We start from the raw sequence: 22,951 nt of genomic DNA, 5'->3' as shown, positions 1-22,951 counted from the left end.
ATACATTGTATATCTAGTTATATATACTTCACATGGGAAATTAAATTGTAACCTTTATGCCTACATGAATGAACACATATAATTTTCTTTTTTTCCACTTTCCCCCCAAAGATACCAGCTGAACTGCTTTGCTTTATATATATATTTTCATGTACATAAAGTATGTAGACGTATTAGATATAGTTGGATATATTAGATATATTTGTATATATTAGATAGATATATATTTAGAATATTAGATACATTTATACATGCTTTGTTTCTTATGGTTAAAATATATTGTATATCGAGCTATATATACTTCACACGGGAAATTAAATCATAACCTTCAAGCCTACATAAATTAATGCATATAATTTTATTTTTTTTCCCCTTTCCCCCCAAAGGTACCAGCTGAACCTCTTTGCTCGAATGTGCCTTGACCGCCAGTACCTGGCCATCAACGAGATCTCGGGGCAGCTGGACGTGGACCTGATCCTGCGCTGCATGGCCGACGAGAACCTGCCCTACGACCTGCGCGCCTCCTTCTGCCGCCTGATGCTGCACATGCACGTGGACAGGGACCCCCAGGAGCAGGTGACCCCCGTCAAGTACGCCCGCCTCTGGTCCGAGATCCCCTCCGAGATCGCCATCGACGAGTGAGTGCCCGCCGGGGGCTGGCGCGGCCGGGGCGCGGGGAGCCTCTTCACCGTCCATGTTCTGCACAGCTCCACGTGCACGGGTCTCTGGAACGATCGTGTGTCATTCTGAGTTTATTCTGCACAGCTCATGGTTCTACGGGTCTCTGGAACGATCGTGTGTCATTCTGAGTTTATTCTGCACAGCTCCAGTTGTATGGGTCTCTGGAAGTATTGTGTGTAATTTGTGTTCTGCACAGCTCCGCGTGCACGGGTCTCTGGAACGATCGTGTGTCATTCTGAGTTTTGTTCTGCACAGCTCATGGTTCTACGGGTCTCTGGAAGTATCGTGTGTAATTCTGAGTTTTGTTCTGCACAGCTCCAGTTGTATGGGTCTCTGGAAGTATCGTGTGTAATTTGTGTTCTGCACAGCTCATGGTTCTACGGGTCTCTGGAAGTATCGTGTGTAATTCTGAGTTTTATTCTGCACAGCTCCAGTTGTATGGGTCTCTGGAAGTATCGTGTGTAATTCTGAGTTTATTCTGCACAGCTCCAGTTGTATGGGTCTCTGGAAGTATCGTGTGTAATTCTGAGTTTTATTCTGCACAGCTCCAGTTGTATGGGTCTCTGGAAGTATCGTGTGTAATTTGTGTTCTTCACAGCTCCGGTTGTACGGGTCTCTTATTGTGTTTAATTTGTGTTCTTCACAGCTCTGCTTGTACGGGTCTCTGGAAGTGTCGTGTTTAATTTGTGTTCTTCACAGCTCCAGTTGTACAGGTCTCTGAAAGTATCGTGCTTAATTTTTGTTCTTCACAGCTTGCTGTTGTACAGGTTTCTGGAAGTATCATGTGTAATTCTGATTTTTGTTCTTTGCAGCTCATGGTTCTACGGGTTTCCAGAATAATTGTGTTTAATTCTGATTGTTGTTCTTCACAGCTCCGGTTGTACGGGTCTCTGAAAGTATCGTGCTTAATTTTTGTTCTTCACAGCTTGCTGTTGTACAGGTTTCTGGAAGTATTGTGTGTAATTCTGATTTTTGTTCTTTGCAGCTCACGGTTCTATGGGTTTCTGGAACAATCGTGTTTAATTCTGATTTTTGTTCTTCACAGCTCAAGGTTGTACAGGTTTCTGGAAGTATCGTCTTTAAGATTTTTGTTCTTTGCAGCTTGCAGTTCTATGGGTTTCTGGAAGTATTGTGTTTAATTCTAACTTTTGTTCTTCACAGCTCACGGTTGTACAGCTTTCTGGAAGTATTGTGTTTAATTCTGATTTTTGTTCTTCACAGCTCATGGTGTACAGCTTTCTGGAAGTATTGTGCTTAATTCTGATTTTTGTTCTTCACAGCTCGCTGTTGTATGGCTTTCTGAAAGTATCATGTTTAATTCTAAGTGGCTGGTAACTTGTTGCTGCCCAGTTTGTTGGTTAGGAGTTGCTAGAGCTCGCCAGACTTTACTCTGAAGGTGTTTGCGTTCTTGTCTCCTGGGTAGAAGGTGCTTCCCGTGGGTGTGGGTCCCTGCTCTCCCAGGTGTGGCTTGGTTCCCATGCTCAGGCTGATGTGCAGGCTGATCCTCACATTCCTGGTCAGCCCAGCCATCAGCTGTGCTCAGCCCAAGCACCACGCCTGAGCCATGGCTTTACAAGGCTTTTTTTTGGGGAAGGTTTTACCATTTGCAACAACTGCAGGGTTTTAAGGCAGCATCAGCCCCGAAGTCACGCGTTGTTTTTGGAGTTGCTGTTTGTGAGTAAATCAGACACCCCATAACGCGTTGCTGGGAATTGAATAAGCTCCCTGTGTGTGGGGTGAGCTCGGTGGTCACGGCGTGTCTGGGTGATGTGACCATGGAGTGACCTGGAGCTGGGCAGAGCAGGGATTCATCTCTCCTCCTGCCTCGTTTGGTTGGAGAGCCACAGAATTGTTAAGCTTGGAAAAGCCCTCCAAGCTCGAGTCCAACGTTCAGCACTGAGCTGTGTCCCCAAGTGCCACCTCCAGCCCTGTCCCCAAGTGCCACATCCGCACGGCCTTGGAACACTTCAGCTGTGGTGCTTCCACCACTGCCCTGTTCCCTGTTGACTGCTGTTCCAGTAAAGACATTTTCACTCAAATCTCCCTAAAACTCCCAGATTTGATTCCATTTTCTCTGAGTGTGGTCCCCTCAAGACAGATTGTCCTTATTGGAGCTCACCACCACCAGCAGAAACAAGGAGGAAGATGCTGAAACAAGGACATGGTCCTGAACATGCATCCAGTAGAAAATCCTCTGGCACAGTGCTCAAAAACCTACACAGAGCCACAGCTGGAGCAGGCACATGGTTTCTCAACCACTTGTATTAACTCTAAAATTAATAATTCCAAATTTATAGTGCTCAGCTGTTCGGAGCTCATTTTTTTTTCAGTTGGAGAAAATGAACACCTAATATTGAAGTTACATCTTAGGAATTGAAAGTTAAATCTTAGGCATTTAAGTCTTGTCAATGTTAATGCTGGTGTTCAGTGGTTTCTTGTATTTCCTTCCTTGCCAGCCTGGTTTTCTCTGCTGAGAGAGATGCAGTAAATAATAAATGAAATTTCAAGGCTGAAATATAAAACCAAATGGTTTTAGCTCTGGCAGAGGCTTACCAGTGATCAAACAGGAAGCAAAAGTATTTTGTGGGAGGTAGTGGAATTGTCCTTCTCAAAGTCACACTGAACAAGAAAAAAACCTAGAATTTATATTAAAAATTAATATCTGCTTTGCATATATATTGGTTTTATTTGGAGGAAGAATATGGCCCCCACTCAGCCTCTCTTGGCCACCCATTCTCCTCAGTGCTGCACATCACTTGTCATTGTTTCCACTCAAATAATGAGGGTTGCCTTTTCTGGTTTTTGGGACAAAATTATCTTTTTGTTTCGTTTTGTTTTTCTCAGATGTTTTATAATAGTACCTAATGAGCATATGGGATAAGCCAACAAAAGCCAGGAAATTCTGGTGTCATTGTCCTGACTCCCTCATTTGGATAAATTATTTACCAGCCTTTAGCTTTTCTTAGATTTTGACAAACAAATGAAAATTTGTAATGGGGGGAAAAGAGCCCTGTGTATTTGCATGCTAAGTTTTGTTTTGTTTTCTTTTTTGTTTTGTTCTTTTTTTTCCCCTCTTCAGCTATGATAGCAGTGGAACTTCCAAAGATGAAATTAAGGAGAGATTTGCACAAACAATGGAATTTGTAGAGGAATATTTAAGAGATGTGGTGTGTCAGAGGTTCCCTTTCTCTGATAAAGAGAAAAATAAACTCACTTTTGAGGTAGTTATCCAGTTCTGATTTGATCCTTTTTTTTTTTTGTGGAATGTTATTTTTTTCAGCACCAGGTAGTTTGGCAAGTAATTAGTGAGTGTAATTAGTGAGCGTTGAGCCTCAGCTGGCTCTTTCTGTTCATGCAAGTAACCCCACTGAAGTTTGTGAGTTTGCAATGATGGTTCTTGAAATGCAATTAAAGCATGTCAGTTTATGTCTGAGGTTTGCAGCAGCCTTGTTTATTCTCTGGGCTCTTCGTGTTATTGCAAAGCCAGGCTTTACTGGAATAAATATCTCAAAAATTAAACACTGTTTGCATGCACAGAGAGACTCTAGAGCTTATAGTGATGTTTACCAAGAGGAAAAAGTGTCCTGTGACTTACTGACCTGTTAAAATAGTCTGTGCAAATAAAACACAGCAAATCCATGCAACAAATAATTAATTTAAGAAAAGCTGTGATACTCTGTAAAAATACAGTTGATGTCATACACTTCTTATAATGGGGCTACATTAAATATTTGCCCTGTATGTGATATTTTTATGTGGGTCTTTATGGGGTAGACTTGTGGGGAAACTTTATAGCTTGGAAGTTACAAAGCTCAGCTTTATGGGTGTGATATCTTTTTGTAAGACAGTGATAAAAGTTACCTGTACCTTCCCTCTAGTCTTGCCCTGTTTTATAATGAGACAAGTAAAATCTGGTTTTGTAGCTATAGACTGTCAGTTGCAGGTACAGACATTAACTGCAAGCATTGGAGTATTTGTAGGCAAGTAGAAAACTTTCTGCTGTGATGTAGAACTAGGCAGTCTTTCAGAATTCCCAGATATTGTGATAAAATGCAGCCCTCAGCCAGGTTCTTGATCTTGTCACTGTGTTAAGACAACTTGACTGTGCTAGCAAAATGTTTAGTATTAATCAGGCTTTTTATTGTTATTTTGGTAGGTTGTTAACTTAGCCAGAAATCTGATATATTTTGGTTTCTACAACTTCTGTGACCTCCTCAGACTAACCAAAATCCTCCTTGCTATATTAGACTGTGTGCACATCACTACCATCTTCCCTATCACCAAGATGGCAAAAGGCGAGGAAAGTAAAGGTAAGGCTGCAAGGTATAGGACAGAAAGTTCTTGGGTGGCTCTGGTTCATCTCAAAATGTCACTGTGGGGTGGGACAATGAAGTCACACAACATCCTGAGCTGGAAGGGACCCACCAGGATCACCCAGCCCAGCTCCTGACCCTGCACAGACACCCCAAATCCCACCCTGCCCATCCCTGGCAGCTCCTGGAGCTCTGGCAGTCTCTGTGCCCATTCCTGGGGGGGCCTGGGCAGTGCCAGCACCCTCTGGGGATGAACCTTTCCCAAAATCCAGCCTGAGCCTCCCCTGGCCCAGCTCCAGCTGTTCCTGGCTCCCATCCCTGTCCCAGGGCAGAGATTGGAGCTGCAGCCCCAGTGAGGTCTGACCTCTGCCCCATCTGAGCAGACCAAGAGATCTGAGCTGCTCCTTGTATCACTTCTCCTCTAGTCCCTTCCCCATCTTTGTAGCCTCCTTTAGGTGCTTTCTAACATCTTTAGATCTTATATTTTGGCCCCCAAAACTGCCTCCAGGACTGGAGGTGAGGCTGCTGCAGAGCAGAGCAGAACAATCCCCTCCCTCCCTGGCCTTGATGCTGTGCTTGGAAATCTCTTTTCTGTCCATGGCTTGGTTGTAAAGCTGAGCAGTTCCTGTGAAGGGAGAGGGCAGGGGGCTTCTCCAAGCAGTGCAGTGCCTCTGTTGGCTTTCCCTGTCCCCGGGGTGTGGGTGTGTGATGTTGGGACAGTTTCCTTTGCAGGCTGTGGCCAGTCCTTGCCCTGTTAGCACAGTCTCCTCGCAGCTCGCTAACCCCAGCTGTTTCCTCTCTGAAGGGAGCAATGTGATGAGGTCAATCCATGGCGTGGGGGAGCTGATGACCCAGGTGGTGCTCAGGGGTGGGGGCTTCCTGCCCATGACTCCCCTGGCAGCTGCCCCCGAGGGGAATGTCAAGCAGAGCGAGCCAGAGAAGGAGGACATCCTGGTCATGGACACCAAGCTCAAGATCATCGAGATACTCCAGGTACCACATGGATGCAGCTCCTCATGCTGTCCTCCAGCATTAATTGTGTCCTGCTGCCTCTTAATGTGCTCTGAACCTCAAACTGGGAAAGTATTGCCAGGGTGACTTTGTCAGGCACAGGCCTCTCAACTTGTTTATGATAATATTGTGCCATTATTGAAAGAATTTATTAGAAAAGAGTTTGCAGTAGACATTTGAGTATTTAACAGTGATTTGTGAGTATCTGACTTGAGGCAGAGCTGTCGTTTGCCACCCTGTTGTCTCCCCAGTTTCTCAGAGTCTGCAGGGCCATCTGAAGTGCCCTGAGGAATGGGGAGATCTCAAGACTGCTCTTGGCAGAGCCATCAGCCTGCCATGTATTTTCAGCATGCACAGCCAGCCTCTCCCTCCTCCATCTCTGGTTTTCTCACTCACTCACCCCAAAGTCTTTGGGATGCACACGTTTTTTCCTCGTTACTGACTCAGAATTACTGCACTGAGATGCATCTTCCCTCTCTGGGTGTGGGAGTCCTTCTTGTGCTCAGTAGCTTCATCAGCGAGGCCCTGGGGGTCAGAATGCTGCCAGAGCCTGCTGGGTGATGCAGGAGAGCAGCAGGAGAGCTTGGTGTTCCTCCCTGTGCCCCGTGGGGAGCTCTGCCCTTCCCTCAGCAGCAGATGCAGCACAGGGGAGGCTCCATTGCTTCCTTGCACCATTGCTTATTTTTAGCTCAAGCCAGAGCTTCTCTCGTGGCCTGGCATGTGCAGGGGGATATTTCAGTGTGCTAGTGTTGCCTGCTACCAGGGGCCACTCAAACTGGTGTTAAACATTCTCCCCGAAAACTGTGAGAACTCCGAGTGTTCTTGGCTCTGTAGCTCCTTCCTCAACAGGAAGATGGTGGAGAAGGTGCTCTCTGCTAGGTTGGAGGTTTCTGTGGCACCAGCTGGTCCAGCCCAACTGAAATGGTGACATGCATGGCAGAATGTGGCTCCTGGCAGCTCTCTGTGTCCCAGCACCCCAGGAGAGCAGCAGCACATGTGCAGGATGGAGATGGAAATGCTGCTTTCCTTTCCTGGGGGATGGGGTGAGGATGCCAGCATCACACAGGAATAAGGCACCAAAACCCTGCCAAAATGTTTCAGTCATCAGAATTTATTATGTGTGTGTATCATGCTCTTTGAAATCTCTGGAAAATATTACTGAATTCGGGGGGTTTTGAAGGCAGCATTTCCATATCTTGGAAAGATGGAATCCCAGGATGGTTTGTGTTGAAAAGGACCTTGAAGCTCATCCAGTTCCACTCCCTGCCATGTGCAGGGACATCTTCCAGGGTGCTCCAAGTTTCATCCATCCATCCTGGCCTTGGGCACTTCAAGGATCCGGGGGCAGCCACAGCTGCTCTGGGCACCTGTGCCATGCCCTCACCACCCTGTGTAACTCTTCCAGGTTAAATCCACATCTCTGCTCAGTTGATGTTGCACTTTGGTAGCTCTGCTGTGTGTGAATTGCAGATGTGGTGGAAACACACAGATTATTTCAACGTTTTTCCTACTTCTGTGTCATCAGTTTATTCTGAACGTGCGGTTGGACTACAGGATCTCCTGCCTGCTTTGTATATTTAAACATGAATTTGATGAAAGCAATGCCCAGATGTCCGAATCCCCCACTGGAAGCAGTAGTCAAGAAATGCCAGCTAATGTACCAGGTGGGTTATTTGGCAAGGAGGGAGGTTGTGTGGCTTAGGAAAAACTCTGGGATCTTTAAGGGGCTAATGGGATGGTTGTTTCAGGTCCCCACTTGCCTTTGAAATGTTTTTAAGCTGGAAAAACAGCTTTGCTGCCACTCTGACCTCATGTATTTGTTTTATTTTTTCAGGAGCCCTGGACTTTGAACACATTGAAGAACAAGCTGAGGGGATCTTTGGTGGAAGGAAAGTATCTCTTCACAGGTGCTAATCGAGGGGAAGTCCCCAGGCTGGAGGGCTCCTGACGAGTGGGGACTAGGAAAACAGCTTCCTTTTCCTAAAGTGGCTTTGGTGCAGCTCAGAGTAGGGTCCATTTGGATCCAGAGATAAGGAGCAGCTCTGGGGTTCTTCAGCCAGAAGGATCATCAGGGGAGGGCTCTGTGCTGTGGGTGAAAGCCAAGGTACAGGATTAGTTCATCTCAGCTTGATGCTGCAATAAAACCTCAGTACAATTTCCTCCTTATTTAAAAGTAAGAAAAAAAAAAGGTTTTCTGCCACTGCTAAGGGGGCGTAGAGCCAGCTGGGACCCTCAGTCTAACGTGCTGGTTGACTCCTGCTGTGTTTGCAGTGAGGAGAACACCCCTCTGGATTTGGATGATCACGGGGGCAGGACTTTCCTGCGGGTGCTGCTGCATTTAACGATGCACGATTACCCTCCCCTGGTGTCTGGCGCACTGCAGCTGCTCTTCAGGCACTTCAGCCAGAGACAAGAGGTCCTTCAGGCTTTCAAGCAGGTACCTGTGTGTCTGGAGAGAGTTATTCCTCATCTGGATGTATTTATGGCAGCTGAACCCAGCCCTTCTTGTGCAACTAATGGCTTTGCCTCCCTGTAAGGTTCAACTGCTCGTTACCAGCCAAGATGTTGACAACTACAAGCAGATCAAACAAGATTTGGACCAGCTGAGGTCAATAGTGGAGAAATCTGAGCTCTGGGTGTACAAAGGCCAAGGTCCTGATGAGGCCATGGACAGTGTGCCAGGTGAAAACGAGCACAAGAAGAAAGAGGTAATTGGGTTGTGTTTGTGTGAATTGGGGGGGTATTTGGAGGGTGTAGCTGCTGTCAGAACTGTGACAAGGCCCATCTTTCCAGCACACTGCCTAGGTGAGGTTCTCTCTACTGCTTTCAGGCTGAGGCAGGAATGAGAGGAGAACTTGAGGCAGGTAGACCCTGAGGTGTCACCTCTAGGGTCTAACAGGGCTGGTTTGGGTTTGCTCTGGCTCCCCAGCTGTGTCCTTTCAGCACTGACTGGTGGATTTGTGCAATCAAAAATACCTCAAGTAAGGTAAGGGCAGAGCTTTGAACTGCTCAGGTGATGCATTTTGAGTCATGGCAGTTGATTAAATGACAGCAGAGAACTGTGCTTTATCTCCACTTGATAACACAGGATTTTCCCCACGTGCACATCTGGCTTAGAACTCTTGAGCATCTTTTCCATCCATATAATTTGCAATCAAATAGGAAAGACTGGATGAGGGGATCTAAGAAGCAGTCCCTGGTTTAGGAACATTTATTGCTGGTAGTAAATACAAGTAACCCACTTGTTGCTTTTCTTGTACACATTGCTGTGAGGAGTCTCTTGGTATTTGTGCAGTGACAGTTTAATAACAATAGAGAGGGAGAGAAAGGAAGGGGTTTTTTCTGAGGGGAGACTTGATTAGAGACAGAATGTGACAGGCCAAGGATGGGAGGTTGCTGCCTCTGAAATCATCCCTCCCTCACCTTTTTTTGTGTCCTAGAGGTCAATGTGACTTGACAGGATAATTGTATGTGTTTTTCTGAGGCTGTCAGCTGGAGGATGACAGTCCTTCCCAGGAGGAGAGCGGGCGCTACCCTAGAACGGTAATTTTAGCCTTCATGTAGACAGTAGTATAAGCTACTAATAAATTGTCTGATTTTATCCTCAGGAAGGTCACAGCAAGTCTCAAAAGCCTGAAAGTACTAGCAGCTACAACTACCGGGTAGTAAAAGAGGTAAAACTTTGCTTCTTGATAGTTCACTGGAAGTGTAAATGAGTAACAGAGCTCTGGAGAGCTGCAGTCAGAGGGAGGCACCCAGGAAAGTCTGAGTCACTCTGCCATTGTGGAAACTATTTGCTGAGTAATAACAAATCCCAACTTGAATGAGAAGCCAGGATAGAATAAGCACGACGTGTGTATTCTTTCCTTAAGAATGGATTAGTGAGAAACGTGACGTTTGCTGCTGTTTCAATGGTAACACAATATTTTTATTGTTAAGGACTACAAAGGCAGTAAGCAAAGGGAAAAGCCATTTAATTTTCCCTGTCCTGAGTACCTTGCACTCAAAGCCACTGTGCTGTTGAAATGCAGTGTAGAAGATAGCAGGTGAAGAACGTGCTGTGGTGCTGGTGTGGTGTGAGCTGAAGGTGTGTCTGTGGCTCTGCTGTGGAGCTTGATGTTGGGTTCTGCAGGAGCGTAGAGTCTCAGAATTGTAGAGTATCCTGAGGTGGAAGGGACCCACAAGGATCATCCAAGTCCAGCAGCCCTAGTCAGATGCCACGGATGGAGCCTGGGCCACGAGGGGCTGCCTGGAGCCGCTCTGCTCCGTGCAGATGAGTTGGTCCCTGTTGCTGCTCTCTGGGACCTGGCGTTCTCTGGAAGAAAAGCCAGAGTTGGGGCTCTAAGGCCAGTGTCTCCTGCAGATCCTGCTGCGGCTCAGCAAGCTCTGCGTGCAGGAGGGGGCCTCGGTGAGGAAGAGCAGGAAGCAGCAGCAGCGACTCCTGAGGAACATGGGCGCTCACGCCGTGGTGCTGGAGCTGCTGCAGATCCCTTACGAGAAGGTGGGGCTTTGTGTCACGTTGAGAGGCTTTTCATACCTCCTCTGAATCTTCCTGAACCTCCTTCCTGTACATTGGATGCACAGAGGCTGGTTTATGTAGCCTCATAGTCTGTAGAATACCCACTCTCAGAAATAAGGAGCTCAGGCAAATTCTGTTTACTGAAGCCAGTGAATATGCAGATTGCCTGAAGAAATATTCACACACTGTACTTCAGAATTAAGGCTCAGCTCGAGCTTTTCATGTGAGGCAGGTGCTGCCTTGAGGTTGAGCTGTGTTGATGGAAGCAAGACCCTCCTTGTGAGGCAGCTGTGTGAGCACCATCCTGGGAACGAGGAGGGAAGGGAGGGTGCCTGCTCCCCCAGGGGTTTTATGAGCAGTAGATACAGATCCTCCCCCAGCTGTAGAGTCCTAAACTCCCCGTTAGAGGTGAACAAATACCCACTGGCTCTCCAGGTGAGGTTTGTGCCCCTGATTAGCCTGATCAGGGCTAACACTTGGCAGCTGTGCAGGTTGGACCCACTGGGCCTGGGCTGTGCCTGTGAGCCTGCAGAGCACCAGGCTGTGCCAACACAGCACACCCCAAGGTCATCACCTTGGCTGCTCGTTAATCACAGGTGACAGGTATTTATCAGGACAGAGGTGAGGCACCTCTTCACATTTTCCTGGTCACTCTGCTGTCCTCTGTTCCAAACTCATCAGGTTTCTGAGAACCAGTAATTCTACACAGTAGCTTTGATTAATGTTCATTCTCGTGGTTTGTTGCATCATGTTTTGCTAAAAAATTGACAGGAGAAACACCCTTCAGCACCCTCTCATCACCTTTCTGTCCCCTGTATGTGAATGTGTATCAGACAGGCAGTGTGGAAGGGGTTTCACCCTTGGAAAGACATGGAATTCCTTAAAAATAAAAGCAGACAGGAATTTTCCAACGTGCGGCTGCTGCCTTCGGCGGGTTGGGAATCCAAGCTGACATCAGAGGAAGGGCACCGGCTCCTCAGCAGTGCTTGGAAGGCTGCGAGGAGCGTGGAGGTTCCAGGAAGGAGAAATGGGGCTGAGCTGGTGCAAAAGCAACTTTCCATCCCTGCTTTGCCCTGAGCTTCCCCGGCTGCGGGAAGGCGCTGCAGCGGGACGTGGCAGCTTTCCTGGGCAGCCCCGAGGTGATGATGTGTGGTTTGGCCAAGAGGCTGGGATGTTCAGAAGAGTAGAAGTGACTAAAGCACGTTGCTGGCAGGCCTGGCTGTGGAATAGGCACTTTTAGAGAATAAACTACTGTAATTTCTATTACGGGCTTTATTTTTGACGCTCTTTGGAAGCGTGGAGCTGGCCCAGCTCATCCCAAATGTCTGTGAACTGGGTGGAGGTTTGTTTTCCTTCGGGGTGTGAGAGACGTGACAGTTCCCTTGCTGGAGCTGTGGCTCTTCCTGTGCTCACCTCAAGGTGAACTTCTGGATTCTTTTTAACCCCTTCTTCTTTGTCAGGCTGAAGACACGAGGATGCAGGAGATAATGAAGCTCGCACACGAGTTCCTGCAGAACTTCTGTGCTGGGAACCAGCAGAACCAGGCCTTGCTGCACAAGCACATAAACCTGTTCCTTAACCCAGGGGTAAGAATAACCTCAAGCCATGATTTATTTTTTTGTTCTAGCAAGAGAAAGGACTGAACTGTCCTTGGTGATACCTCTGGGGCTGTTCTGTTGCAAGACTGGTTGAAGAGGTCACATTTTGTTTTCATTCTAAAGCCTCAAAAGTTGGCAAGATGTTTGTTTAGGGCAGTTTCAGTGTAGAAAGTTCAAGAGGCTGAAGTGGAGTGAAAAATAGGCTGAGATAGGAGCAGTGGTGTTGAAAGCTGAGGTCCTCAGCAAAGTTCCCTTCAGCCCTGCGCTTGCAGGAGTGGGGATCCCTCAGTGGGGATGTGGTGGGTTGTTGATTTTCTGATCTTTGCTCCTTTTCATCCCCTCCATCAGATCCTGGAAGCAGTGACGATGCAGCACATTTTCATGAACAACTTCCAGCTCTGCAGCGAGATCAACGAGCGCGTGGTTCAGCACTTCGTCCACTGCATCGAGACGCACGGCAGGAACGTTCAGTACATCAAGTTCCTGCAGACCATCGTCAAGGCAGAGGGGAAATTCATTAAGAAATGCCAAGATATGGTAATGGCTGAGGTGAGAGCTGCAGAGATTTGCAGGGTCTGAACAGAAGTTTGCACATAGCAGTTGGTGAACATGACAAATTGATCCTCTCGCTTCGGGGACTGCCAAGAAGCTGACAGCTCTCACCGTGCAAAAAGAGCATTACAGCTCCCAGGAAGCTCAGGCTTTTTGTGACCAAAAGCTCTCTGAGCTCCTGACTCACAGGTGTAACGAGGGGTTGGTTGTTAATGGCACGAGTTACTTCCCAGGCCTGTACCCAGCAGCATGTAGGTGGGGTTATGAAGCAAAATTGGCTTGAAGAGAAGGAGTTGGATTTCAAGATCACTAAAGCAGAAGGAGAATTTCACCATGATAGCATTTTGATGGGGAATTTTTTTATGAAATCACAGAACCACCCAGAGAATCACCTTCCACTATCCCAGGGTGCTCCAAGCCCCACCAATCTGGCCTTGGGCACTTCCAGGAATGGGGCAGCTCCAGCTTCTCTGGGCAGCTGTCCCAGGCCCTCACCACCCATTTTTTTTCTGCCATCTAAACCTGCTCTCAATTTGAAGCCATCCCTCTTTGTCCTTGCAAATAGCCTTTGCAAGATGTGCTTACTCAGCTTTTCAAGTGTGGAGGGGAGGAAGATGAGGATTGGCTTTAGGTGTGTGAGGAACTGGGACCTGGGGAGGCAGGATGAAAGGGAGCAGTAAGAGAAGGGTGAATTAATGCCTTTAAGGGGATATTGGATGGGATCTGTTTGGCAGATCTGCACATCTCATGGAATGTTTTGGCCTCCTCAGCAGGGGGAGCCCCAGGATCAGATTTGTCCAGTATGGCTTTTGAGCATCAATCCTGATGCGTGGATCAAAAATCTTCCATATTTTGTTGTTTAGCTCAAAACCAGCTCCATGAGCTTCTCAACACTTAGCTGAGTGTGAGATGCTCAGCAAGGGGCTCCCCCAAGGTCAGCAGCTGCCCTGAGGGTTTTTTCCTACATCTTACCCTGCTGTTTTTCCCAAACCCTGTGGGAGGACAGCCCTGGATCCCTCCAGCTGTGTGCTCAGCAGTGCCCAGCCTGGACCAGGGCTCAGTTTGCTCCCTCTCCTTCCCTTCCTGGAGTTCCAGGAGGTCTGAGCTGCTCTGAAGTCATGGCCAGCGAGGTGTCAAATGTGAAGCTGATGGAAATTTTCAGTGATTCGATGTGTCACTCCCTGCCCTTGGTTGGGAAGGGTGGAAGGAGTGAGCCTTGCAGTCCTCTCATCCCACCAGCACAGGGCTGTCCATGCTGCGTTAGGAAGTGACCTGGGGTGGCAGATGTGAAATGGAAAGGCACAATGGAAAGTCCCAAACTTATTGGCACAGCTTCTGGCTAGCAGGCAGCTGGACTGGCTGTGAATTTCCTCAGCGGTTCAGGAGTGGTCAGTTAAATGGGAGATTTGTCCCTGAGGGGCTGGGGAGCAGCGGTGGGGACGTGCTGTGGGACAGCCCCAGCGAGGGGGATGCTGTGGGGGATCCCAGGCTCGGCTCTGCTGATGGAATGTTCTCCTTGCCCCACAGCTGGTGAATGCAGGGGAAGATGTGCTGGTGTTCTACAACGACAGAGCCTCCTTCCAGACCCTGGTGCAGATGATGAGGTCCGAGAGGGACCGGATGGACGAGAACAGCCCCCTGATGTACCACATCCACCTGGTGGAGCTGCTGGCCGTGTGCACAGAGGGCAAAAACGTCTACACAGAAATCAAGTGCAACTCCCTCCTCCCTCTGGATGACATTGTCAGGGTGGTGACCCACGAGGATTGCATTCCTGAGGTGAGGCCTTAGAGGAGAACCGGGCTGTTTGTGTGGGAAATGTGCTGGGTTTTGGGTGAGAGAGGGTTGATGCTGCTGGCCTGGAAAAGGGGTTGGTGCAGGTGGGCAGCGAGCTGGGAAACGAGTCCTTCCCTGCTGCTGTTGGCACTGCCAGCCAACCCGGATAGTCAAGTTAAATCCTTTGATACTTCCTCCTTACCCTGAAAGTGGGAATGTGATGCTGTACTTGGTTATTTTATAGGGTTCTTGAGGCAGAGAGGTTTATGGATGTGCTGCTAACCTTGAACAGATGGTTCTGCAGAACTGGAAATTATTATTATGCTGACATTTTGTCTGCAGTAATCCTGGTGGTTTTTTATTGGATGGTGTCTTGCTATTCATGGCATTAAATTTCACCAGTGTTTAAGTGAAAGGAAGAAGTAGAATTCCAAATGATCTGTGTAGCACTTTTAATGTGACATTATATTCATTCATGCCACCATTCAGGTTCTTATTCTTTATGAATTATTTTCTCTACTTTTAGGTCAAAATAGCATATATCAACTTCCTAAATCACTGCTATGTGGACACAGAAGTAGAAATGAAAGAGATTTACACCAGTAATCACATGTGGAAACTGTTTGAGAACTTCCTGGTTGACATCTGTCGGGTAATGTATCTGCACCAAGGAACTGAATTCAGAAAGCTTAAAAACCTCTTTATTCCAGAGCAGTAAGGATAAGACATCGCAGTGCATCAAGGCAATAAGTACCCTGAATACTCTGTTCCTGCAAATATGTGCCTCCTTTTCCTTGTGCCTGTGGATTTCATTAGTCATATTCCATGGAACACATTCATATTTTCCTTTTCAAAAGAAAAAATCCAAACCAAAGCTCAGTGAAGCTCCACACCCTTCTCCTTTGTCCAGTGCCTTTTCTGTCCTGCCACCTGGCCTGCTTATTCTGGCCAGCCTCGCTGAGCTCCTTCCCGAGCAGCACTCAGCGTTTTTTGGCAGGTCAGGACAGATTGTTTTCCAGGCTTGGTGTTTATTTGGCCATATGGCTTTCTGCCTGGGATTCCAAGTATTTCCCCATACGAAAGCATGACACCTCAGTCCTCCCCATCCTGCTCTTGCCTTCCTCCAAGACACTGTGGTTTTTTCTCTCCCCGGCCGTGCTCTGGGCCAGCACACCAGAGCAGGAGCAGCGCTGGCTCTGCTGGGGCATGGGCTGGAGATGCAGAGCCCCAGAGTGGCTGAACTGGGAGCAGGACAGTGTGAAATGAGGAACTCCAGCCTCAGCTGCCTCGCTGAGGTGGCCCTGACCCTGCTCTGCTTTGTGCTGCAGGCCTGCAACAACACCAGCGACAGGAAGCACGCGGACTCCATCCTGGAGAAGTACGTGACCGAGATCGTCATGAGCATCGTCACCACCTTCTTCAGCTCCCCCTTCTCCGACCAGAGCACCACCCTGCAGGTGGGGAAGTGCACAGGGACACAGCAGGGAGAGCACTGCCAGCACACCTGTGTTCGTGCCACTTTGGGGTCATTTACAGTGCAAAAAAAACACAGGGGGAGCAGTGGAGGTGTAATTTCCTGGTGAAGAGTAAAAACACGTAGGTCACAGTAGACATGTTCTTCTAAAAAAGCTCAAGTGTCACAAATTCATCAGTGGATTCAACTCTGTGCTACCACCAAGGTCTTTTGGAGAGAGTTTTTGTCTGTCATTGAATCCCAGGATGGTTTGTGTTGGAAGGGACCTTAAAGCCCATCTCACCCAGCCCCTTGCCATAGACACCACAGAGGGAGCAAGAGTGATTAAGGATAGGATGTTTTACAGATATATTCTAATTGCCCTTAAAAAAAAAAAGGATTCAGAACAAAACTCCAGAAGCTCTCATGTGTCTCACCAAGTAGAATTTTGCCTAGTTCAGAAGTTGGGGAAATGTGAAGGTGGAGTTGGAACGCTTGTGAAGGACAGAAGGCAGAGATTGGTACAGCAGAGTCAGGATGTTGTCCAATATTTATTTTTGCACAGAGATAACACTGTTCTTTATGCATAAATAACTTTCTGGGAGGGTGTGGGTGGAGTGGGCAGGTGTCTGGCAGCTCTGGCAGGAAGTTGAGAGGGGCAGCTGTTGAAACTTGATGCAACCTGGTAGTGCCCAAGGCAGGTGTTTGCAGTGCAATCCCCAGGTCTCAAAGCTCGTCCACTCCTACCCCTGCCTGTCTCTGGCCTCACCTGAGTGAGCAGTGCAGCAGCTGATTTGCTCCTCAGGTGGCTCTGGTTGCTGTTGCCCATCACCTTCTGTGCTCATCAGAGAAGTGACAAGTGGAGACTGTCCCCAGGCTCTGCCCTTCCCTCTGTGCATGGACCTGAGCTGCCCTGCTCTCACTTGTCATCTCTGAGATGCAGCATTTGAATACACGTCTCGCCATCCTATTTTAGCCATCTGTTAATGTTATATCAGCAGTTTTTCTTTAGTTTCTCAATCTCCCCCTCTGTCTAGCAAGATGAAGTCACTTGGTTCACCTCTTTTCCCGTCTCACTTGATAGATCTGCCTCGTCCTAGATTCATCTTTCCTCTGCATCTCCAAGTTAAAAGTGGTTTCTCTCCCTTTTCCTGCCTGTCAATACTCCTGTCTGTACCCAGGGATTCTCCCCACGAGGAGCACAGCCTGTTGTCCCACCTGCCCGGTGTCCATGCCTGCTCCAGGTGGGATTTCCTCCCCCCTGAGGTGCTGCAGGTGGGCTGATTTCTGTAGGCAAGGGATGTGGCCACTCTGCTCTGGGTTCAGTCCCTTCCTGCTGCACCTTCTCATCCCAGCCAGCATCCTCTTGCCTCCTGCTCCTTCATGTCAGGGCTTGTTTGACTGAAATTCTTCCTGCCCTGAGTCAGCCTTGCTAGTTCAGGGAACACCTTGTCCATCCATCATGTGGTTCAAATCACATAAAATTAGGAGCACACAAATCTCTTGGCAAAGCTGCCCACAGCTTCTCTTGGACAAACATTGTTCAGCCTGTTTGCCTCCAAAGTTGTTGCTGCCCAAGGTTTCCCTTCCCAACTGCAGTGGGAGACATGAGGGACATGGTGTAAATTTTCTGTTTGATTTCTTGACCTTGTTTAAGCAGATGAAACATCTTAAATGGTTTTTAAGACCAGAAAGTCTTTAGACATGAACTGAAAGGAATACGTGGGTGGTTTAAATCCAAACATGCAGGTATTTTCAGGGCCCTGGGTGAATGTTGTTGTTTGCCATGGGTTTTGGTGTTCGGCTTATTTCCAGAAAGGATAATGGGTATTTGCCTCTTAGCAATTTTGGGGGCTTGAATTTTGGTTCTCCTTTTGTACGTTTTGTAATGGTGTTTTTATTTACTTGATCTAATAGATTTAATTAGCTAATAGATTTGGCTTTTTACTCTAACTCCGCTTTTTTCTTGCAAACAGGCTTTACTGTTGGCCAGAATAAATGAGGTATTTTTCCCTGGCTCCTAAGTCCTGTGGTGTTTGCACTGTGGTGTAGTTCCTGTAGCTGATAGAAGCATTCCATAGCTAGCGGGCACAGGGACACAGGGTATTCTCTCTCAGCTTGAAATATTTAAAATGCTCTTTCCTCTACAGGTTGTAATATGTCGTTCTACTAAGTAATCACTGTACAAAACCAAATGGAGTTTTGGTCACTGTTGTTGGGCAGCTGCAAAGGTGAAGGAGCAGAGCTCATGGGCTTGGGTGTGTTGGAGCAGCTCACCTGGCTGTAGTGGAAGATCACCTTGTGAAATTCAGGGGTGAAAACCACACCTTGATTTTGGCTGATCCCTAGCAGCTGCAGTGTTTGCCACTAACCACTGCTTGTGTTCCAAATAAGACACAGCTGCTTTCCCAGTGAATTGGATACCAGCTAATAATGCTTGCAAGGATGAGTTTCCAGCTCTGGAGCTCTGCTGTCACACAGCCAAGCCCCATTTACCTGTGGCCTCTTGAGTCAGCTGCTGGTCAACACTAAAAGAGGAATCTGTGTGCCAGGGTTGCTGATAGCTCTGATAGAACAGATGAAGGTGGCTGCTCACTTCCTTTGCTTAGTCAGGCCTCAATTAGCAGGGCTTTCTGCTGCAGAAGCTCCTGTTTCATGTTTCCCTTCCAGCACTGGTTCCCACCCTTCCCATCCAGCTGCTGATCCCATGGTAGATACCTCCACCACAGGGAGTTGCCCAAGAAGTGCTGCAGACCAGCGGGAAGGGATTGGAGAGCTCCAGCTGAGCTGTGCCCAGCTGAGCCTGCTCTGGGGTGAGGCTGTGACTGTGCTCTGCTTGCCTTGCAGACCCGGCAGCCCGTGTTCGTGCAGCTGCTGCAGGGGGTGTTCAGGGTGTACCACTGCACCTGGCTCATGCCCAGCCAGAAGGCCTCTGTGGAGAGCTGCATCCGAGTGCTCTCGGACGTAGGTAAGGAGTAGGGGGTGAGCAGAGCTGCCTGCTCCAGTCAGGGCTGGCTGCTGCTGTGTCGTCCTGCGTGGTCTGTGTCCTGCAGGTGCCACCTGGAGTAACTCATACTCCAGGCTTATGCTGATAGATCATCGTGGTTCAGCTGTGGGTGTTGTCACTGTCACCTGAAGTGCTTCCTCTGTCTAATCTCACAACTCCCTGCAGTCCTGTTGATGGTTTTCATGAAATCGCTGAGGCTGGGAAAGCCCTCCCAGCCCAGAGAGTCCCAACTGTGCCTGATCCCCACCTTGTCCCCTGCCCAGAGCTCCGAGTGCCACCTCCAGCCCTTCCTTGGACACCTCCAGGGATGGGCACTCCAAACCTCCTTGGGCAGTTCCAATGCCTGACCACCCTTTCCATGGAGAAATTCCTCCTGCTGTCCAGCCTGACCCTTCCCTGGTGCAGCTGGAAGTGCCACTCCTGCCCATAAATTTGCGCCGCTTTCAGTGTCCACAGTAGTAGCTTGTACTGGATTTGGGGTCAAGTTCTGCTGCTGTGTGTCCACGTGTGCCAGCACGAGTTGTTGGGGGTGTGTTTAGGAACAGATTCCTACTCCTACACTTCTAACAACAGAAACAGCTCTGAGGTGTGGAAGCCTCTAAACACAATCCTGCCCAGACCTGACCCTGCACGAGGACTGAGAACTTCCCTGTTTAAAATGCACTCAAAGACTCATGGAATGCTTAAGGTTGGAAAAGATCTCTTAGGGCTGTCAAGTCTAGCTGCCATCCCAGCACCACCACTGTGGTCACCAGTAAAACACGAACTCACAAATGGTTTTTGACCACCTCTTTGGGCAGCCTTTTCTAATGCTTTACAGCCCTTTCTGTGAAAAAAAAAAAAAAAAAAAAAATTGCTGATGTCCTAATTTGCCAATGTCTAATCTAAACCTTCCCTGGTGCAACTTGAGGCTGTTTCCTCTCAGCCTGGGAGGCAGTTTGTAGAAGGAAGGGACTGCATCAAGCTTTGCGCTGTTGTTGTGGTGGTTCATGGGCTCAGGGTCTCAGTTCCCTGTGCTTTGGCTTGTTGCAGCCAAAAGCCGAGCGATTGCCATTCCCGTGGACCTGGACAGCCAGGTGAACAACCTGTTCCTGAAGTCCCACAACATCGTGCAGAAGACCGCCATGAACTGGCGGATGACGGCGCGGAACGCCGCGCGCAGGGACTCGGTGCTCGCCGCCTCCAGGGACTACAGGAACATCATCGAGAGGCTGCAGGTGACTGCACAGCCCCCCTGCCCCTGCAGGGCACTTCAGCAAACCTGAAACCTCACCTGAACAAACCCTGAGCTCTTTTGATTTATTCAGGCAGGACGGACCTCATTGTCCTGTCCCTCAGCCAACAACTTCAGCTCTGAATTGTGTGTGTGCTGTTGGCGTTTGGCTGAACCTGGCTCTGCTGTTTCCTAGGACATCGTGTCAGCCTTGGAGGATCGCCTGCGCCCTCTGGTCCAGGCAGAGCTGTCAGTGCTGGTGGATGTGCTCCACAGGCCTGAGCTGCTCTTCCCAGAGAACACGGATGCCAGGAGGAAATGTGAAAGTGGAGGTTTCATTTGCAAGTAAGTTGTCTTGGAGGTCTGGCTTGCTTTGCTTTTTCCCAGTCTTCCTGTGTCCTGTGGAATGGAACCCTCTTGCCCAGATTGGTAAATACTTGATATCCTCCGAAATACCCATAAAATCAGTTTTTTGTAGTATGGTCAAGGCAATTTGTCCTTGGTGGGGAAGAAAAAACTGCTTGTGGGAAAGGCCGGTTGATATGTTCTCCCAGCTAATGCTTACAAATGTCTGTTTGCTGCAGGATGCAAATGTCCTGAGCAGCTGTATAAATGAGTTGCATTTTGAGCTGGTCCAGTTATGGATACGTGCCTTCACCCTAGGAATGTTCCTGAGGTGCTGGGTGAATCGGGATCAGTTGTTGTCATGGGCATCACCACAGCTAGAGGGAAGGAAAGGGGAAGATTACAAGGTCATTTAGAGGACAATTCAGAGTAGATCCATCTCCTCCCATCACCCCCTGGCGGGGTGGGCTCTGTACAGAGGTTGTGGAAGCTGGGCACTGAGTTAGTCCCAAGTGCTGGGTGGGATGGATTTGGGATTGTGCCCTCCAGGGCTCTCAGTCTGTTTTTTGACTGAGTGGAATAGATTTCTTACTGTTAATGGTTGTTCTGGAGGACCATCAGGTCCTGGATCCCACTGACTCCTTGCTGCCTGCAGCCAGAGGGAGTTTTTGGCTCTTTTCCTGCCCACAGCTTCCCCTGGTAGCTGTCAGGTTTTGCTGTGGAGTGAAGGCTCCAAAATGGTTGTGTAAGAGCATGATGATAAAACCTTGTTTGCAGCATAAACCAGTGAAGATAAGCACATATATATTACCCCATTTTTAGAATATTTGCACTGACCTGATTGATGGCTTTTTTCAGGTTAATTAAGCACACAAAGCAGCTGCTGGAGGAGAATGAGGAGAAACTGTGCATTAAGGTATTACAGACGCTCAGGGAAATGATGACCAAAGATAGAGGCTATGGAGAAAAGGTAAGGTACAGTCCATCATTCTGTTAAACACTGGCTTTATTCAGTAAAGGAAAAGAAAACTGCTTTTTCAAGCTGTTTGATATGTGTAAGCACTTCTAGGTTGGAGCAGGGACAAAACATTTTTAGTTAACTAATACCTTTCAAATCATATTTGAAGTTAAGCTTGTTTCTGTTGCTTTTCTTATTAAGAGTGGCAAGTTTAAGTCTAATCCCTGCAGTTGTTGGTGCTCCAGAATATCAATTTTGTTACCTTTTTCTGAAGGCTGTAACATCTTTATCTGCTTCTCCAGTCTAGGTGACTCTTCAGGTCATGTAACCTTGCAACAAGAGGGTGTTTTGTAGTTAATTTGAATTTGTGTACAATTGAGTAATCTGGTTGTGGTTTATAGATGGAAACTCTCTACACCCACCCGTGCTTTTTCTTTCCCTTTCCTACATACAACTCTTGACTGGCTGAGAGGAGCATTTTTCTGTAGGTACAGACCTATTCTTTATTTCCATCAGGAGAGTGTGTATGCACCCATCTGTTTGTGTTTCTAGAAGTGGTTACAGACAGCTGAAACTGGGATTGGGAGATTCTCCTGGAATTCTGATCAGCTGAGGTTCTTCCCCTGCCTCCCAGTGGTGCAGAGGAGCACAGGCTGCAGTGAAGGAGCTGGGGAGCAGCTGGGCTTGGGGATGGGGGGAGCTGTGATGTGCCAGGGCTCTCAGTGCCACTGGCAGGCCGTGCCCAGGAGCAGGAGGTGTCTCAGTCCTCAGTTCTCCCCCACAGATGGGTTTGGAGCTGTTCCCTCAGGCTCAATTCACAGCAGGAAGGGCACAAACTTCAGAGATCAGAGCTTCAGAACAGCAGGAATCGTTTGTGGGAGATGCTCCACAGGCAGAGGAGCCTGCAGCATCCTGGCCAGCTGGGAGTGTCACCGGGAGGCAGGAGCAGGACGTGGTGCCAGCTCTGGGGAGGGAGCAGTGGCAGCCTGGCACACATGGGTGTGCACATGTGGGCTGCTCCCAGCACACCCAGGCAGTGCCAGCCAGAGGAGACTCCCAGGAAAATGCCCTCAGGGTAGGGATGGCCAGGGCTGTGCTCCCTGCCCTGCCAGGAAGGCTCTTCCCAGTGCTGCCAGCCCAGCTGCTGCTCTGCCCCTGCCTGGGACTGTCTCCTTGTGCAGCAGCAGCAGCTTTGAGGGAATTCACGGGCTTGAGGGAGATCCCTGGAAAGCAGCACATCCCCGTGGCATGGGCAGGGAGCAGGGAAGGGCACAGCTGCAGTGCCAGCTTGGAGCACACTGTCCTCTGCCCAAGTGGACAGAGGACAGTGCCAGTCCTGCAGCTCCCTGGCCTGTGCTGGGGCATCACCTTCTGTCCTCTCCTCGAGGTCCCTCCTCTGAGACATCCCAGCTGGAAGGGGATGCCTGTGGGCTGCAGAAATCAGTCTGCTCCTGGCAAAGGAGTGGGACTGGTGATCCTCTGATGGGTGCTGCTATTTCCTGATGTTCAGCACTGGGGGTGGAAC

The 22,951-nt window shown here is 48.6% G+C and overlaps 1 protein-coding gene across 15 annotated transcripts in view; it reads left to right on the top strand.

Moving 5' to 3' along the window:
* Positions 1–22,951, top strand: part of ITPR1 (inositol 1,4,5-trisphosphate receptor type 1) — a 163,374-nt gene that overhangs the window by 67,303 nt on the left and 73,120 nt on the right. For 13 of the 15 annotated variants that reach the window (XM_085590251.1, XM_085590248.1, XM_085590254.1 and 10 more), the window contains 19 exons: positions 387–638; positions 3,761–3,902; positions 4,838–4,991; positions 5,800–5,987; positions 7,531–7,669; positions 7,840–7,912; positions 8,277–8,442; positions 8,543–8,713; positions 9,614–9,679; positions 10,369–10,506; positions 11,985–12,110; positions 12,471–12,671; positions 14,202–14,453; positions 14,977–15,102; positions 15,779–15,907; positions 18,751–18,871; positions 19,943–20,127; positions 20,320–20,468; positions 21,327–21,438. In XM_085590251.1, the coding sequence (XP_085446377.1) occupies positions 387–638; positions 3,761–3,902; positions 4,838–4,991; positions 5,800–5,987; positions 7,531–7,669; positions 7,840–7,912; positions 8,277–8,442; positions 8,543–8,713; positions 9,614–9,679; positions 10,369–10,506; positions 11,985–12,110; positions 12,471–12,671; positions 14,202–14,453; positions 14,977–15,102; positions 15,779–15,907; positions 18,751–18,871; positions 19,943–20,127; positions 20,320–20,468; positions 21,327–21,438 (2,890 nt within the window). The remainder of the gene's footprint in view (positions 1–386; positions 639–3,760; positions 3,903–4,837; positions 4,992–5,799; positions 5,988–7,530; positions 7,670–7,839; positions 7,913–8,276; positions 8,443–8,542; positions 8,714–9,613; positions 9,680–10,368; positions 10,507–11,984; positions 12,111–12,470; positions 12,672–14,201; positions 14,454–14,976; positions 15,103–15,778; positions 15,908–18,750; positions 18,872–19,942; positions 20,128–20,319; positions 20,469–21,326; positions 21,439–22,951) is intronic. The other 2 variants (XM_085590245.1, XM_085590250.1) reach the window with 2 other exon arrangements.

This window comes from Lonchura striata, chromosome 12, assembly GCF_050655825.1.
Source record: "Lonchura striata isolate lonStrDom1 chromosome 12, ASM5065582v1, whole genome shotgun sequence".
Lineage (NCBI taxonomy): Eukaryota > Metazoa > Chordata > Aves > Passeriformes > Estrildidae > Lonchura > Lonchura striata.
The sequence above is the reverse complement of the archived record's forward strand: the minus strand, read 5'-3'. Positions and strand labels throughout refer to the sequence as shown.